The 17,209-nt window shown below is 44.2% G+C and overlaps 1 protein-coding gene across 1 annotated transcript in view; it reads right to left on the reverse strand.

Moving 5' to 3' along the window:
• Positions 1-16,884, reverse strand: part of IGFN1 (immunoglobulin like and fibronectin type III domain containing 1) — a 40,616-nt gene extending 23,732 nt beyond the window's left edge. The window contains exons 1-9 of the mRNA XM_054181433.1: positions 16,705-16,884; positions 11,409-11,548; positions 6,632-6,700; positions 5,989-6,111; positions 3,301-3,440; positions 2,948-3,047; positions 2,090-2,137; positions 1,482-1,527; positions 319-493 (exon numbers count right to left, since the gene is read on the reverse strand). Of these exons, the coding sequence (XP_054037408.1) occupies positions 319-493; positions 1,482-1,527; positions 2,090-2,137; positions 2,948-3,047; positions 3,301-3,440; positions 5,989-6,111; positions 6,632-6,650 (651 nt within the window). The 5' untranslated portion in view covers positions 6,651-6,700; positions 11,409-11,548; positions 16,705-16,884. The remainder of the gene's footprint in view (positions 1-318; positions 494-1,481; positions 1,528-2,089; positions 2,138-2,947; positions 3,048-3,300; positions 3,441-5,988; positions 6,112-6,631; positions 6,701-11,408; positions 11,549-16,704) is intronic.
• Positions 16,885-17,209: the final 325 nt, after the last annotated feature.

The following is a 17,209-nucleotide window of genomic DNA, read 5'->3' on the forward strand; positions in this document are numbered from 1 at the left end:
GGGTCCAAGTTCTCATCAGAGGCAACTGAATAAAGAATTTAGCCATGTGGCTTAATAAAAGGGTTATCCTAAGGTCAGTATCTCCTAAAATTCACGAAGTGAACTTCAAAACAGTCAATAGCACTTTCATCTGCATGTGTACAGAAGTAGGAGGACTTCTTTAAAACACTGTCACAAACCGTTCTCTGCCATACAATAAAATTTTCACCTACAAAGCAATTTAGGAAGGTTTAGCCTGTTTTCAGAAGCTACTGAGGAACTGTAGAATTCTGCAGTCTGTTCAAAATCAGCACTTTCAGTGGTTTCAATTTTTTTTACCTCTCCTTGTTCACTCTCTGTGTCCTTCCTTATCTCCTGCAGCCTTCTCAGCATCCCACGGAAGTCAACAATTCCATATTTCAAACAGATTTTCTCATAATCTCTCCTGTCTGCATGCAGCAACAGTTGCCAGACTGCTTCTTTGTCCAAGGGTTTTGGTTTTGGTGCTGGGGCCCTTAGAACCAGGGGAAAAAAAAAATCTAGACATTTGGACAGAGAACAAGATGTCTCATTTTTCTATAATTAATCCTCTCATATCTCTCTCCATCATTTCTGTAGTTCACTTGGCCCTGTAGATGTAGACAATAAAGAGTAGGACTCTTCCACAGAACAGGTTTTCTGCATCTATACTACAAAGTACATGCTGCCAGGAAACAGTTTTGCCCTGGGCCAAGGCAAGACTGTAACGCAGTTGTCATAGAATCACAGAATCGCCTAGGTTGGAAGGGACCTTTCAGATCGAGTCCAACCATCAACCTAACTCTGACAAAAACCATCGCTAACCCATGTCCCTCAGCACCACGTCTGCCCGTCTTTTAAATACCTCCAGGGATGGCGACTCGGCCACTTCCCTGGGCAGCCTGTTCCAATGCTTAATAACCCTTTCAGTGTACAACTTTTTCCACGCTGTTAAATTATCAGCAGAGTCACTGGCACAGTTTGGCCCAGGCCAACGTGCACTCTCCCAAGTAATTTCTCAGCACAGTTCAGGATTTTGCACAGGCCAGAGATCATTCCCTTTAGGCAACGTTTGGAGGTTCCCACCTGGGAAGCGAAGGGATTTCTGCAATGTGCACGTGGCAGTTTGTGCAGTTGGCCTGGGAGCCAGGGCTCAGCCCCTGATTAGCCAGAAAGATCATTATGTGAAGGCTTGTCACTTAGCCAGGAAGTTACTTGTGAGCTAAAAACAGGGGAGCAGAGAAACAGATCTTCAAACTCATAATCTTGTGGTGCAAAGGACCATACACCTCAAAACGAAGTCGGTACCCTGAGATTATCTCAGCCTCACAGACAGTGGCAAACCGTTCTGTTACGTCTCTCCATATTGAGTCTCACAACAACTTTGGAAACAAGAAGCGTTGCCTTGAAGATCTATGAAGCTGTCCCCTATCATCAAGCAACATGTAGGAAGTGTAACCACGGCCTTCCTTATGGAGCCTTACCGCTTCCTCAGCAGCCTCCTGGAGTCCTGAAGCTTCTTCTTTAAGTCTGTTAAAGGGGGGGGGAAACAACAACCATTCAGACACCCAGCACTGTAAAATATATCCCCCAAAGGAAGATAATGCAAAATACCCGCTGACCACAGGCCATTCTACTAACCTGTGTACCTCCGGTGATTTTTTCACACAAGAATACCGTCATGAAACTTAGTGACAGTTTTCTGTGCCATACTCATGGCCTTTGAGTGCCGTTAAGTTCATCGCTCCCTAGGGGACTTTCCTCTCTTTCTAGAGAGGACACTCTAGAAACCTGCTATTTTCCATCCATGTTAACCCGTTTGATCCTGCTGTATTTGACAACACAAAATCCTTTTCTAGCACTAACGATTGCAGAATCATTAATTAGAACAGCTCAAAGCCACGTCTAAGACTGTCATTTTACCCAAAGGTAAACAGCAAGTAGAAAGAGACAATGGAACATTAGAGATTCATAAATCGTTCTCTTACTTTATTCTTTACGACTTTGAGGTAGTGATAATGTGGTAGACAGAGGTGTATTAACTATGCCCCACCAAAAATAAAATATAAGTATACATCTAACTATAACTTACCATCAGCAGCATGAACAGGAACATATCTCACTTTCCTCTTAAAGCCAACTAATTGTTGAGATAAGAGAAAACAGAAGAAAAACAAGCCATAAGATGAACGAGATAACAGTCAGACTACCACCAGTAAACCGATGAACTATAAAACGTCTGTGTTTGTTACCAATGCAAGAGGAAATTCCAAATGCAATATTTCTATTGCAATTGACTCTGCGCTTACCGGATACTCTAGACAGCGGAGGAGACTGCTTCTGCCCTATCGGCTTAGGGTTTAAGGAATGGTAGGAAATATTAACATCTTGTTTTAGAGATGGGGAACCAAGTGCAGGGATTATCCGGCCAAATGCAGACAGTTGCCTTCTAAGCGTACTTTACAGACACTAAGGTGAAATGGACGCTTCCAACATAGTCCACCTCCTGCTCAAGCAGATTCCAAGAACAGGTCAGTTATGTTTTACCCACAAAGGGCCTGTTTCTCTCCACTGTAAAGGGAAGCAGGGGACTAGGTCAGGTGGACACCAGAGACATCTGATGTAAAGTGGGATGGATCCCTCCCAAGAGACTGATTTGTTCAATATCATAAATAAACAACTGAGCCAACTCTAAATCCAGAGCATCTGATTATGGTCCAGTGCAGTGACCACAATACCACTTTCTTCTCCCTTGCTTTACAGCTCATATTGTCATGGAGCCACCAAAGTGGGGGGAGTCACAGAAGACCTCCAGTCTTCAGTGAGTGGAAAAATATACCTTCACGCCAAGGACACTTGGACAATGCTGTGGGCACCCACTCCCAGAGGACAACAAAGCCAACTACTTGGGACCACAGGACCTTTGTAACACAGAACTGGTCAATCCTACCTTGTAGGATCCTGAGGCCAGCAGAGCATGAAGCTTCCCCATACTCATTCACAGCGAAGCAACGATACAGATCACTGTCACCTACAGTGATCTTGTTTACCTTAAAAAGAAGAACACAGTAAGAGCTCAGAGTGATGCGCTGTGGTTCAGTTCCCACACCTTCAGCTTCTAATAAAACAGCTACTCAAAGACACCTCAGATCTTTCTTCTGTTCCCAGAATGACTCTAAAAAGCTTTGTTTGCTTACTTTTGTGCTATCTCAGATCTGGTGACATCCACCTGCCCACTGAAGGTTTTTCCCTTCCATTGCTCTCTCTGTTCCATGAGTCCTGTCTGAAATATTTGAGCTTTACCTGCAGAATGAATTCATTTGTAGCGTTATTGAAGAATGTTTCATATTTTTCAGGATCATCCAGTCCTCCTTGTGCACGTGCCCATTTCACGTCAGGGCTTGGGACACCTTTGACCACAGCTCTGAAAACGGCGTTTTTACCTTTGAAAAGAGGCAAGAAATTAGTTATTTAAGACAGGCTTGGACATGAGGAGTGTCATGCCAGGCTCCCTACGTTATCACTAGAGTGGCCCCCAGAGCCAGCCCTCTCTGTTGTTTTAGGCAGAAACATTCTTTGAAACTAATTCTATCTTTTTGTTTTCTCTGTAAAAGATGCCTAAATCACCAGTTTAAGTTGCATGAAATGCCCAAACTCCTGCAAGACATTTGCCCTAACCTCCACTCTAACTCCCTGGCTTTCAAAGAGATTACTTGAAAATTAACTTTAAAATTCACTGACACATATGGTCTCTGCCTGTGTTTTTACCGCACAGCCAGGCGGATAGAGAAATTACGTATCAAAGAGAGCAATTTTTGCTATCTTGATCTGATTATGAACTCCCTCAATATTTGAGCAGGGCCAAAGAGCAAACAGTTATTAGCTCAAGTCCAGGCTGGGCTACCTTTGCCCACATCAATAATGTCAGGTTTTGTCTGTATTCACAATAAAATTGTGGTGTTAGCCTGCCAGATGTGACTGCTGACATCCTCCGATCATCTCTGAAATCAACGGTGCTAAAGCAAGGTCAGCCTAGGCTGGCTTCTGGCAACTTGTACGCACTACTTGTACCACAGCCATGAAATGCCCAAATCCATTCTCATCACGTTCATATTCCCCTACAAGTTCCCACTGCTCCTCCATTCTTTCAGACCATTCCCTTCGTTGTGACTGTGCTGGGCAGGATGTTAAATGATATAGGACTCACTGTGCTGGAGCCTCCTGTCCCTAGACATCACTAAAGTTCATCTGTGAATAGTTGCAGCTCCTGGTCTCTTTTTCATTTGGATAAATTTGGACTCATTAGGAGGTGGAAACAAGAAGATAGCCCCTCTGCACGCTTAAGAAAACACATTCTTAACAGACAACACTGTACCACGACTGGGAGGACCCATGCAGGGTAGGGTGTTTCCCTGCATGTCATCTTTCTGCAATATCTTCCTCGTCTGCTAGCCTGGCACCATCTTGCACTCCCCAGAGACCAGGAGGGAGTTTACCCATGAGCTTTCACCTCTGCTCCCCTCAGAACCTGAGTACCCTGCAGCTGCCCATAGAAATCTCCAACAACTTTACTACTGTCTAGTATAAACCTTTCCCTTCTCTTCCAAAAGGCTTCAAAGACATAGGAAACACTATGAAACTACACATCAGAGAAGTGACTTGCGTGTAGGTAAGTGGGAGTGCCACAGGGGAATAGAAATGGAGATGACTTATCCATGGATAACTCGGGGCGGAAATGATTACTATCTTTCTTTTGGAATGGTTTTGGTCTTCAGGTGACCAACGCTGTTAAAAATTTTCCCCAGAAAGTCTTGCAGTATTTCCCACACCCTTCTGCAGTCACCACCAAAGCACTTATTTGATGCAGCAAGCTCCTGCCATGTAGCCAACAGATTCTTATCAAAGAGCATCTACCAACTTTTTCCAAGATCGCAGTACTATCTATTATTAAAGTCTGTTTCCAATTGATTATACCCTTGTCAAATGTTGACCATTCTGGCTGCAGTTCCCCATGCTTGCCGTCCACAGCTAGAAGTATCAGCTAATCCATGTGCTGAATGCAACGGGGCGATGATGACATAATTAAAGACACTCATTGTGCATCTGCATAGACACTGAATTGCATTCACGCAGTGACCGACCAGAATGGCCTCACATTTTGTATATGAACTACGAAGAACCTACTGTAAATGAAATAAGTTGGAAAATTTAGACGGGGTGACTGACCACCGCCTTGGTTCATGCCTGAAACGTGCAGGTGGAAGGAAGGTGGAGGAGGAGGAGGGATGTACCGCTAGAGGCCACTGTGCTCCTTCCTAAAATCTCAACGGCCAGTGAAAATCAACAGCTGGGTGTGACGACACTGAAATCTAGGGTGCTAGAAACGGGTCAGCCCTGTGAGGGAAGAGGAGCTACACAGTCTGCCCAGGCTATCCCACTCCAAAAAAATACATGACTCTCTGTAAGGGCAGAGAGATTACTGGAAGACTTCCAATTGTTTTTCGGTCTTGGCTCATTAGTTGCCTTCTCTGTACTCTATGTGAGATCCATATTGCTTCTTGAAAGAGAAGTACAGTCTAAACAGCATCAGCAGTCAGTGCATCTGACTTTAAAAAGCAGTTAATTTTATGTGTTGAACACTCATAATACAAGTTAGTTCAATGGGAAAAAACCAACTTTTTCAACGTGCTTAATCTTTTGTTGCAAAACACTTATTTTGAGAGCTTTCTGCAGAATTCACAGGGTTTTTTGTATAAATTAGGAGCCAGATTTTGATCTCACAGACACTACTGAAAGCTCACGAGACCTCCCACAGTACTCATGGAATTTTCATCAGTACAACAAAGACTTTGTCCACACAACACTTTTTTATGGTCTAGTCAAATCTCATTAGAAACTAGCTTGATTTAGTGATGACAATTGTTTCACGTAGGTTAGACATGGAGCCAAGCCTCCAGGTCTATGACTTTGACTGTTTTCCAAGAATCTCACCTTCCTGCAATGTCAGAGAAACCGGTTTCTGCTCAAAATCAGGTGTACTGCATCCTTTTGGAACATCATCCACAAACTGGGTGATAAGAACCCCTGGGACAGCAGATTTCTTGAAGGATTTTACTAGAAAGGCAAGGAAAAATATATTGAATTAAGATAACAACTTTGTCCTTTAGAAAGAGTCTGTCAATCTGCATCGCCTCCCTGTAGAACAGTAACTGTTCCTGCTCAGCTCCTCTTGGACTACAAAGGACCCATCCATGCCAGTACTACAGGCTCCAAGCGTGTCCAAAGGCTGGAGCATCAAGGTCTGCGATTTTGTGCTGACTTCATGCAAAGGTAGGGCCGAAGTGGGAAAGTCTGCAAGCCAGATCACAATCCAGGGCCACGTCATCTTACAGGTCTAGTGATGATTTGGACGGAGAATGCTTTACAACAGTTATTGTTCCAAATAAAAACTTAAAAATCTGGCATGAGAAAGACAGTATTGCAAAGGTCAGCAGAACCTGACGGGCCAGTTACTGGTGTCTCTCCTGGTGGTGGTGAGAGACAGACACCCAATCCCCAAACGATAAGAAAAGCAAGTTGGGCTTATTCTCAGGGGTACCCCAGATAGTTTTCATAGCTGTGTCTGTTCTCTCACCTGGCCGATTACTTGACATGATGTTTTGCTCAGCTGCCTGGGGTCAGCACAGACAAACTACAGGCTCTCCTGTAGAAAAATACAAATCATTTCGTTATTTACAGTTCACAAGGGAAATGAGAGACCTTAATACTGCTCACTTTTGCGACACAGTTTGCCCTTCCTCACTTGCCACATCCTACCAGCCAAGTGGAGAAAGGCCTGCTAGTCAACACATGACACGTCTTTCCAAAACACATCATGACACAGTTTTGAACCAACACAAACCAGGTATGAAAATGGCTAGCAGGGATAAATGGAAAATGTCCACATCTAACAGCATCCCTCCGCCACCTCTTCCATTTCCATGTCATCTGGCTTTCCTCCAAAGACGTCCTCTCGTGTTTCAGGCAAATATTACACCACATGGCACTCACGTGGTGAGTTCTGATGGATGGCAAGAGCAGTTGCTGAGAAGAAAGCCACAGAGATGGATGTCTAAACTGAGGCATGAAGCAGAAGCACATCCTGATCTAAATTAGCTTGTCTAAATTAGCAACAGGTCTGAGAGCAGACTATAAGCTACTACTTACTTTAGAAGGAAATGGTGAAGTGTGAACTTGGCATTAACTAGTTATTGTTACGGATCACTCATGTCACCTTCTGCCAAAGGTGTCTCTTTCCCTTTATTTATAAATTGGACAACATGTAATGTAACACATCACTATCTTGCAAGCAAACTGTGAAGGCAGATTCCTTGTCATATGCGAGATGCTCAGAAACTATAGAGTTACTGAAGCTCTGAGAGAGCAATTAGATTAGATTCCCATGTAGGATTAATGCCGTGTCTCTATTTACCCTCTGCACTCCTTCACTCCACACAGTCACAGGAGAACATGCAACTTTTAACACTTTTAAAAGGCAGATGGACTTTGTCAGCGCGCCTGTGATCTTAATTCTGCTCCCTGTATCAGACGTTCATCCAACCTGGCATTGCCACGCTACACCTGATGAAAACCCTGGGTTGGATCCCAACATTTCCTTGTTACACGTTTAGCTCGGAGTTGCATTATCTGTGTGATACTTGGTTTCAGCTAAGGGTAAAAGACAAGTAAGCTAACCAAAATCATCTGTGCTGTACGTCTCATACATAGGCCAAAGAAAGCGTAGCTCACAGTACTTACGGGTCAAATTCTGAACCAAAAGGATAAACTTTGGTTTTCTATTCATCAGTATTTGCAAATAGGAACAACGTAGGCATCTCTCCACAACAAATCACTGGCTTCGCTGTTGTCCTTAACACAAATTTTATTTTAGGGCTCTGCACACTATAAAAATCTCAGAACTAAGTACCGCATCGCTACTGATTACTTCGAAAATCATTCTTTGAGCCTCATGACTTTAGTGGAAATGCACGTGGAACAACAGGGATGGGAAACAACTGTGCGAACGACAGCCAACTCCTCTCTTTCTATCACCTCCCTGGTCCGGTGTGGGTGAGTTTTGTTGCCATCCACCAAAACAAGAGTTTTACATTTCAGTGTTCCAGCTTTTGTACGTTGATATTTTGGCACACCGCATAGTTACCTTCTGTAAACAGTTAGTAGATGTTTTAAAAATTGCGAATGAAGGGAATGAACAGCTTGTAGGAGGGAAAACACACACAAATTAAATGAAAATAAGATGATTGCAGGGCACCCTGCCCTGTACCGGGCAGGGCATTGCACAACAAATAGCAGAGATATTCAGAGACTCTCGATCACCCTCTTCTGATGGACTTAATTTGTCCTCTGAAGGACTGAACTGTATTAATAGCAAACATTATAATCCCCTATTGCCTTTTGCAATCTTGTATCTTCCTAAACATGTCACCACTCCTGGAGCTGAAATGTCTAATGCTTACAACTTTCAACAAACATCATTACTAGACAGTAGCTTCCAACAGTATTCCCCTAAGCTCTTTTTACGTTACGCTGACATTTATTCTTTGCTACTCCCAACTTCTTCCCTCCGCACTAGGCAATATTGACAAGCACCTGCACTGAAACATGAACATGATCCAAATTCTCAGGTCCAAAGCCATCAAGAAACTTATTACTTTCTTATGTTACCAAATGCATCATGTCAGACAGTTGTTCTCAGTCCGGTATGACTGTGGATATATGTTAACATAATTATAACCTATTGAGAGATGGTTACATTCAAATCTACTTTAAAAGCAAAACACAAATACTGACAATATTTGCATAAGTAATAATAGGCACCATGCACGCATCCTCTCCATGTACAATATGCACTATGTGCACTATGTGTAAACTGCTGGCCTTAAATATTTCAGAAATTCATGTGGATTAAAGATAAGCTGCTGTGAGTCCTTAAACTCCTGTGAATTCTTGCCTTCTGGTGAGTGAGACAGAAGCATGTTAATGCCACACATTGATTGCACAGTTAAAATAACAGTGCCAGGATATGCAAGAGAACATTCCTTCAGCGTAATTAATCCAACCACATCACATTTTCTAGTGTCTTCTGTGTTAAATAAGGACCAGAAAATAATATATGAGCTGGCACAGAGTCATCCAGACCCTGCCCTGCTTACTTTTAAAATTTCTACTCCCTTGTTATACGAATAACCATGTTTTTGCTTTGACTTCTGTTCAATCCTAGAAAGAGAAATCAGATTTTTTTGTAAAGAAATGAAAGACAGCAAAAGCCTTCCAAAAATTGTCATCGTGTAATTCATATCTCTACTCACAGCTGCTTGAAACATAGGCGTCCACAGTAAGAGGATCACCAAGGTAGCTATTTATTCAACAGAGGCAGACAAGTACTTCCAAAAGGCAATCTACCCTTCCTTACATGAAGCACTGTTGACCAGCATCCCCAGCACACCAGGGCTACCACTGGAAGTAGCTCAACACTCTCACTCCTCTGACAAACACATCATTGTCATGCACTAGCCTCGCTCAGGGAACCGAGACTTGGCTATTTCTCATCCCAGGCAGAAGTCTGTCTGCTTTGCAACTGCAGAGACATCCCCTTGGAGACAGTGGCAAAGCTTCCACGGCTTTGATTGCAGAGCAGGAGCAAGCCCTTGACTACCGACAATATTTCTAATCCACCCAAATAAAGCAGCTAGCCTGGCGGGATGAGAGGTCTGCCCTTCAACTTCTCTATCCATCAATCTGCCTGGATGAGACAGAGCAAGAGCCTGTCTTTTTGGAGCCTTCCCTTTTGGAGTCTGACTGAACACTAGTGCTAGGGCCGTAAATCAGCTAAGTGAATAAGCAAAACATTCGGAGTCACAGGATTTGGAGGTACCAGTGGTGTCACAAGTAGTTATTTATGAGGTTCAGGCAGTGAAACACACAGACAAGAAGTGACATAATTGCTGGCAGAGACTGGTGAGCAAAATTAGTCAACCTTGTAGAGAAGTGACGGGCAGTGAGTGGTTCATACCGTGGTGATGGGTCCAGAGGCATGGGGTGTACCACAGACATTGGCACAAGCACAGTAAATGTGGGGTACAGAGCCATTAGCATAGACCACAGCAGAAGACTTGAATCATCATTACAATACATTAATCAGCAACACGTGCAGCATTCTATTTCTTTTTGTAATTCACAAAAATCAGGACAGACCCCACACAGCAAATGTTCTAAAAAAAATATCAAATTGTTCTGTGCTCAGTCTCAAATTCCAGCTGTGCTTTACACCAGACGACCCAGATACTCACTGAGAAGAAGGAGCTCTCACCTAAAATTTCTCTTTAGCTTGGTATAGGCTTTCTTTGGTTTTTTGTTAACTTTATGTAATATTTTGAGCTTGAGTCTTCCCATTTCAGAAGAATTTTTAAAGGGAAATCTCAAAGACTTTGTTTAGAACCCCAGAACTGAAGGCTAGCAACTGCAGAAGTGCAACTTCATGAAAACTTCTGAGCAGGTCACAGAGGGGGAACGTCACAAGCACTCCAGTGATGAATGGAGGTCTTGTGTAGAGTGGGTAGGAATGCCCAGGGATCAGATTTTGTCTGACTTATCCCTTCGGTAAATCTATACTTGACTTGATCTTCTCTTCTGCCTCAGGGATTAGGAATATAACATAAGTGACTGCTCATGCTGTCCACAATTTACGTACGCATACACCAGATACTCCATAGCTATTTACTTATGAAAGTGGCATTGATATAAAATGCCAAAAGGAGACACACACCATCTATGTTTTCTAAGTGAACGAAAGCAATTAATGCCTAACAGCGGCGAACAGGACTGTGAATTCACGTCAGTTTGGTGAGCAGGCATGGGACGACAACACGAGAAGAGGTCAGTCTTTTCCTTTCAATGTCCACAACATACCCACGAACTCTTCCATAACACAGACATGCGTTTTCATATAGTCAATAAATTTACAGTAAATATCACAGAGCAAATACAACAGTTTTACTGAATGTCCAGAAGAAATAACATATCCCTGTTTATTGTCCCAAGAAACTATGCGTCCAAGATGAAAAACATTAGAAACCACAGCGTACCACAGGTGTGCCACGGGTCCCACGTGTGCCACGGGTCCCATGTTAGCTCTGTGGGACAGTTACGGCAGATCTTCAACCGCCTTCCATCTTACCAGGGAACTCGGTGTACGCTGTGGGAGACTTCTCCTCCCAGAACACTTACAACAATTTTCAGACTTACGGCAACACAGAGCGATGTCTACCGTGACAGTGAAGGTGACACTCCATACAACCAGCTCTGTATCACCCCCACACAAATCTCAGTGGTGACATGACCAAAGTCACTACCTTACAAGTTGAGCTTCTGAGATGATCCTGCTTGTAGTCAATACTGTGTCTCCGGGACCACGGTGGCTTCGTCCGTTGACTCAGACCGCAGAGCTCTTCGTAGCCATTCACCAGATCTCTTGGTCACAGATATTCGCGATCTGTATGAAAGAAACCACACCCCTTATTAATATGTTGTAAATGGGACTACGTGACAAAAGAAATGACAAATTCTTGTCCCCCTCACACCTCTCCTCTCTCCTAGAAGCTGAGTCTGTGCTCAGTAGCTGCCTAGCCAGGATGTCTCTATACTGTGCTGCGCGCGGTTGTAGGGGGCTCATTATACACCCCTGCTTCCCACAGCACCAGGGGAGGTGCAAATGAACACGGTGCCTTTGGCAAGCCTCAAACAAGGCAGCGGGCCAACTTGGTCAGATGTGACCATCAGTCAAGGCAATGCTGGATTTCCAAGTGCAAGCTCGGTCAAGACTTTGTGCCTCAAAGAAGGACAAACATTTGTGCAGATCAATGGCTTTTCCAAGGAAGGGACAAGCTGTACATCCAAGTTTTGTAGGACACACCAGTAGACTGGTTCTCAGAGGCCATGAGTCCTTAGGAGATCTCATAATTCCTTAGAAGACAAGTAAAACCAGATTATTGCATTTGTGTATGGGGCAACCATGCCTGGGCTTGGCCTTCATAGGCAGAGTCTTTCAGTCTGCGCTATTCTGAGAGGTCTGAAAGAAATCCAGTTCCTCCTAGAACAGCTTCACTGCTACAGCCAAAACAGACACCTCAATCTGAAGTCTTTCCTTCCAGCACAGCCACAGGCTGATCCCTATTCCCAAGAGCGGCAACAAGGCCCCTTATTTCCATGGACTGGTTTACCCTAGGAGTGCAAGCATATTGTACCCAAAAATCTTTTGTTTCCAGTCTGCTCTTGCAACTTGCAAACCTTCCTTCCTCTGCCCAGAAAGCTCAAATGGACTGAGCTCGCGTGGAAGCCTAATTCCTGGTGTTCACAGAGATGGCCAGTCTGTGAGCAAATCCTACCCTCTCCCAGCAGCACGGCATTCCGGCAGTCAAGTCTGCTCGGTCTGGGAGTCTACTTTCCTTCACTCTGGCTGAGACCATACAGTCTTTTTTTCCTTTGCATTGTGTGAATGTGATTCATATTAAAACCTCATGTTCAACTCTAAGATGAAGGGCTGGCTCCAGAAATTAAGAATGGAAGTATTTTTATCACGGTGACCATGGTCCACATGATGTCTGGGCTACCAGAACGAGAACAAGGCTTTCCTTTGGTTTCCCACCAGGAGATTAGAGTTCTAAATCTGTGGTTAATGGGGAAAGGAACATACAGCAAAAACTATTGCTAAGCTATAGCTAAGACTCATGTTAGATAGGATGAAGACGGAAGAACCATGAAGAGCAACATTTCCACTAGTTTTAGAAAGATGGTCTTTCAGTGGAAAAGACACTGGTGGTAGCAATAAGACCCCTCAGCTGTTCTGATCCAGATATCAAAAACTTCTCCTTTGCAGGGCTGGGGATCACCATTTTAATCAACAATTTAAAAGATAAATATGAAAATGAAGTTCTGGAGTCATTTTCTTCATTCCTTCTTTCTTTTTGACAGTTATTGCTGGTGACGGCATTTATACCTTCCCAGTTCAGAAGAAAACAACGTCAATAGAGGAATATGCGATTGTTCAACCTAATGTTCAGGCTAAGATCATTCAGTTCCACACCAGTGTTACATTTGCAGTGATATAAAAGTAGAAGCAATTCCAAAGTCAAATGTAAACAATTTGAAAGTTAGCAAGCCAAGAAAAACAGACAACGAGGATTTTCCATCTGCTGCTGGAAAATCCTCTCACTCAGTAGCAGATGCTTTTCTAGCAGTGTCCCAGTGGGTTTCCCACAGCCCCTCCCTGTGGGCCAATGTTCCGGCCAACGACCACCCCAAGGATCCTTCCTTAGACACTAGTCTTACCAGTCTGGGGCAGCAGTTATCTTATTTGTTGATCAAATGCTGCAGCCTTAACATTAAGTACCTTTAATAAAAGAAGTTGCTACACAAGCCTCCAAAGACAGTAACACTCCATGTAACCCAAGGGAATGCTCCCAGAGGAAGCATTGATCAGCTTCTGCTGAAACCTGAATTCCGCCCTCATCAACCGCAGCAAGAGCCTTCCCCTCACCAGAGTCAGCCCAACCGAAGGACCTGAGCTACCCAGAGCCACAAGGCTTCTGCTCTTCCCCTTTCCAGCAATTCGTCCCCACTGAAAAGTGCACTGCCGGTGATGTTTAGCCTCAAATCACATTTAGCTGTTGGGGTCTGCCTGTGCAACTGAGGAACTCCTAATTAGATAACTCCTAATTTGATAGACAGTTGGGACTAGCAAGTACAAGGAGAGCCACAATTCTGCCTGGTCCACTGAACCCGGACCTGACAGGGCTTTCTCTTATTCCCAGCCCTGGTTTTACAGTTTTCTTGAGGGAAAAGGAATGGAGACCTCTCCTACAGATGGACTGATAACTCAAAACCATCTGTGACAGAGCAAACTCCTCCAAGAGACTGACCTTCTTCCATTTCACAGCTTGTTTTCCACCCGCCCACCCAAAAATCCTGTTAACCCCTGCATGCCAGTGGATAAGCTATCGCATACCACTGAAAACTTGCAAAATGTCATAACGAAGCCTGATACATTCAGCAGCGGTCACTGCTTTCACTGTAAAGGGACCATGTTTTTCCCTGGAAGCAAGTTCATTCCCCTAATGAAGGGCAGAGAAGAAGTGTCAAGAGGCACCAGCTGCAAGACAGTTATTTCAGGACTGAGTTTAAAAGTGTGTTTTACCTGGAAACGAGACTCTCCCGATCTTCTGTTTTCCCTGTAATTCCCTTCTTCTTCCATATATCAATATGAAGTCTACCCATTCTGACTGGTAACAACTGGCACAACTCTTCCTATAGGCTGCTGGTGCCCGCCACATGGCTCAGACAGAGCGACAAGTGAAGAAACCAAGACCTGGTAGGTCCAAAAAGTGGGTTGAATTTTCCGGTTCATGAATAGATGACCAAGGTCAAAAGCTAGTCTCATACTTGGAGTCAGTTGGCCAAGCCGCGCCACTCCCCTGCAGCATGGGTGTCCGGTCAGTCACTGCGCTGAAGGTCAAGGTGATGTCAGGGAGGCTTTTGGGCAGAAATATTCATCTCAGTAGTCGGGTTCAAAGTCTACTTTGACGTAACAGCAATGAGAACCCCATAAAAGCTATACCAAAAAAAGCTGCATTCATTTAAGGATGGGCAAGGGCATGGAAAATGGAATAAATGTCCAAATTCAGTGAAGACTAAGAGTTACCTGCAGCTCTACAACCACCCAAGGTACTATATTGAATCAGGTGATTCTGACAGTACTGGTCTTGCTGGTCATATAAAAGGACATTCTTTTGGTCAGATCAGGTCATGGACCAGGTCAGTCACAGAACGGCATTTTGGTTTTACCAGGAGAATGCCCTGCTCCAGGATGAGGAATAGTCACACCATGCATCCAGGTGTCCCAAAGGAGTCTTCTGGACTCCTAATATTTGATTTTAAATAAACGTGATGCACCAAGTATTGAGTACTTGCAGCTCCCTCTGATTTCAGTGGAAGATGCCCACGCTCAGCCCAGTTCCTCAACACCAGACCATCCACGTTGTACACTCCAGAAGAAATTTAAGGGACTATTTTAAGGCTCGAAGCCTTGGCTATTTTACCTCCCACGCCCAAGATGCCAGTCTGCCCCTTTGACACCAGCAAGCCGAGGTTTGTCATCACTGTTCACACAGAGCCACGATTAGACCCACTGCAGTTAGCTGGACTTTCACACGCTGAGATGCAACTCAGCATAAGGAAAAGAATAGAATCAGGGTAACGAATCCAAGAAACAGCAGCGCTCTGCTTTCACACTGCAGATTAGTTCCCTCCTTCCCACGGTGTCCAGGATTCCTTCTGTTCCCTTGTTTGGGACTGATTAAATCTGTTTGCATCCATGACTGACTGGAGGCGTTTGCTAGCACAATCCATGATTTAGATGGAGCCTGGCTGTCTATAAACCTGACATTCCTACCTTGTGATAGCTGCCTCATGACTAACTTTCCTGCATGCGCCAGCGCCTGGGCTGGCCAGTGTTGCAGTTTACTTGTCCCCTTCCGTTTGGAAAAAAAAAATAAATAAAGGGTAACAGATGTTTAATATAGATGTGATTAAAGATGTGATTAAACATCAACATATTACCAGGCGTATCACCCCATCAGTACCTTTCACCCCTCTTTGAGACACTGAAAAAACCCCAACATTTTAACCCATCGTGTACTTTAATGAATGTAGAGAGTAAGGCGTGCCTGCACCGCTTTCATTTCACCCTACATGGCCATTGGACTTTGCTGAATGTCTTCCTTTCTGGCCAAAATTAACGATGTATGTTCGAACCGCTTTGCATACCCCACCCCTTGGGCATGCTGAGGGTTAATAAAATTCACTGCGTGCAATAAAAAAAATGAATTGTCCTATTCAGATGCCAAAAAGGATTCAAGTTATAAGGCTTTTACTCATTCCCCTGCCTTCAAACTAGAGCACATAACAAATACCCCAGTTCTGATGTATTTATTTGTTTCCCCAACCTGCCAGTGGCAACAGATGAAAAAAGCCCAGTCCTCGCATGACGAGCTATTTTAATATTTCATGCCCTAATGTGCCAGGAAGTTTGACACTGAAACAAACGTTAAGAAAACCTCTCTGAAACTCCAAGAGGCCACAGTACGCGCCACCTTCCTGCTTTCTTTGCAGGACGCCTGAGCATTATTTTCACCATTGTTCTAGCCCTGCCCTGCCTGACCTGTGCTTCACAAGTTAATGTCTGGCACCTACAAAGGCGCCAGAGGACTCCCATTTCTGGGAATGCTGTCCCGTTCCTGCTGAAGGTTGTCCTCTGTCAAACTGCCCCCTTATGCAGCACTGAAATATCAGAATAAATTAAATGTCATCCAGAGCAAGAAAATTACGCCATCCAATGGAGAAATAACCAAAATAGAAATAATCACGGTGGAAAGAGAGGACATCTCTCCCCTTTCACCCCTACTTGCTCCAGGAATCCTGCAGTTTCACAAAATAGTTACGGTGTTCTCCTTCCTACAGGCATGAAACAAGCAGGGTCTGTCGCTCCCCATCGCTCACCTTTCCTGCCTTGTGAAGGTGATCACAAGGAGCTCAAACTCATTTCAGCTCCCAGCAAACACAGCTACTTATCTGAAACAGGTACACAGCACTCACCTGCGCGTGCCACCCCAGAGGTCCTCTTCTGCCCTGACTGCTGTCAGAGCCGCAGCTCCCCCGTGTCCTTTCTGCAGTCAGTGCTCAGCTGTGGGATCAGTACTGGGTCCCTGGGATCCTCCTCAGCTGCTCCCTCTCTCTCGCCTTCTGCCTCCCCTTCTCTCACACTTAATCTCTCTCGCGCCCTCTCCCTCTGGTAGGTGAAGCCTGTCACAGGGCTGTTAGCCTGCCAGACATCCAGATGATTTTTTTTTTTCCTAATGGGAACCCGATGCACCTGCCTCCTATTCGTTATTATTTCAGTCCATACCAGTAATGGTGCTGGACAAATTTGAGATTAACATAACTCTTCAATATTTCACAAGTCAGTTGGAGCGGTGTTTTTTCTGCAGATTGTGTTTCCTCTATGCAGTGTCTCATTAAAAACATTCACACAACTGAATGGCTCGGGAAGTTTTAAAGGAAACTGCAGCTTAATTGGCTTGAAACCAATCTCAAGAATAAC

Source organism: Rissa tridactyla, chromosome 21 (genome assembly GCF_028500815.1).
Source record: "Rissa tridactyla isolate bRisTri1 chromosome 21, bRisTri1.patW.cur.20221130, whole genome shotgun sequence".
Taxonomy (NCBI): domain Eukaryota; kingdom Metazoa; phylum Chordata; class Aves; order Charadriiformes; family Laridae; genus Rissa; species Rissa tridactyla.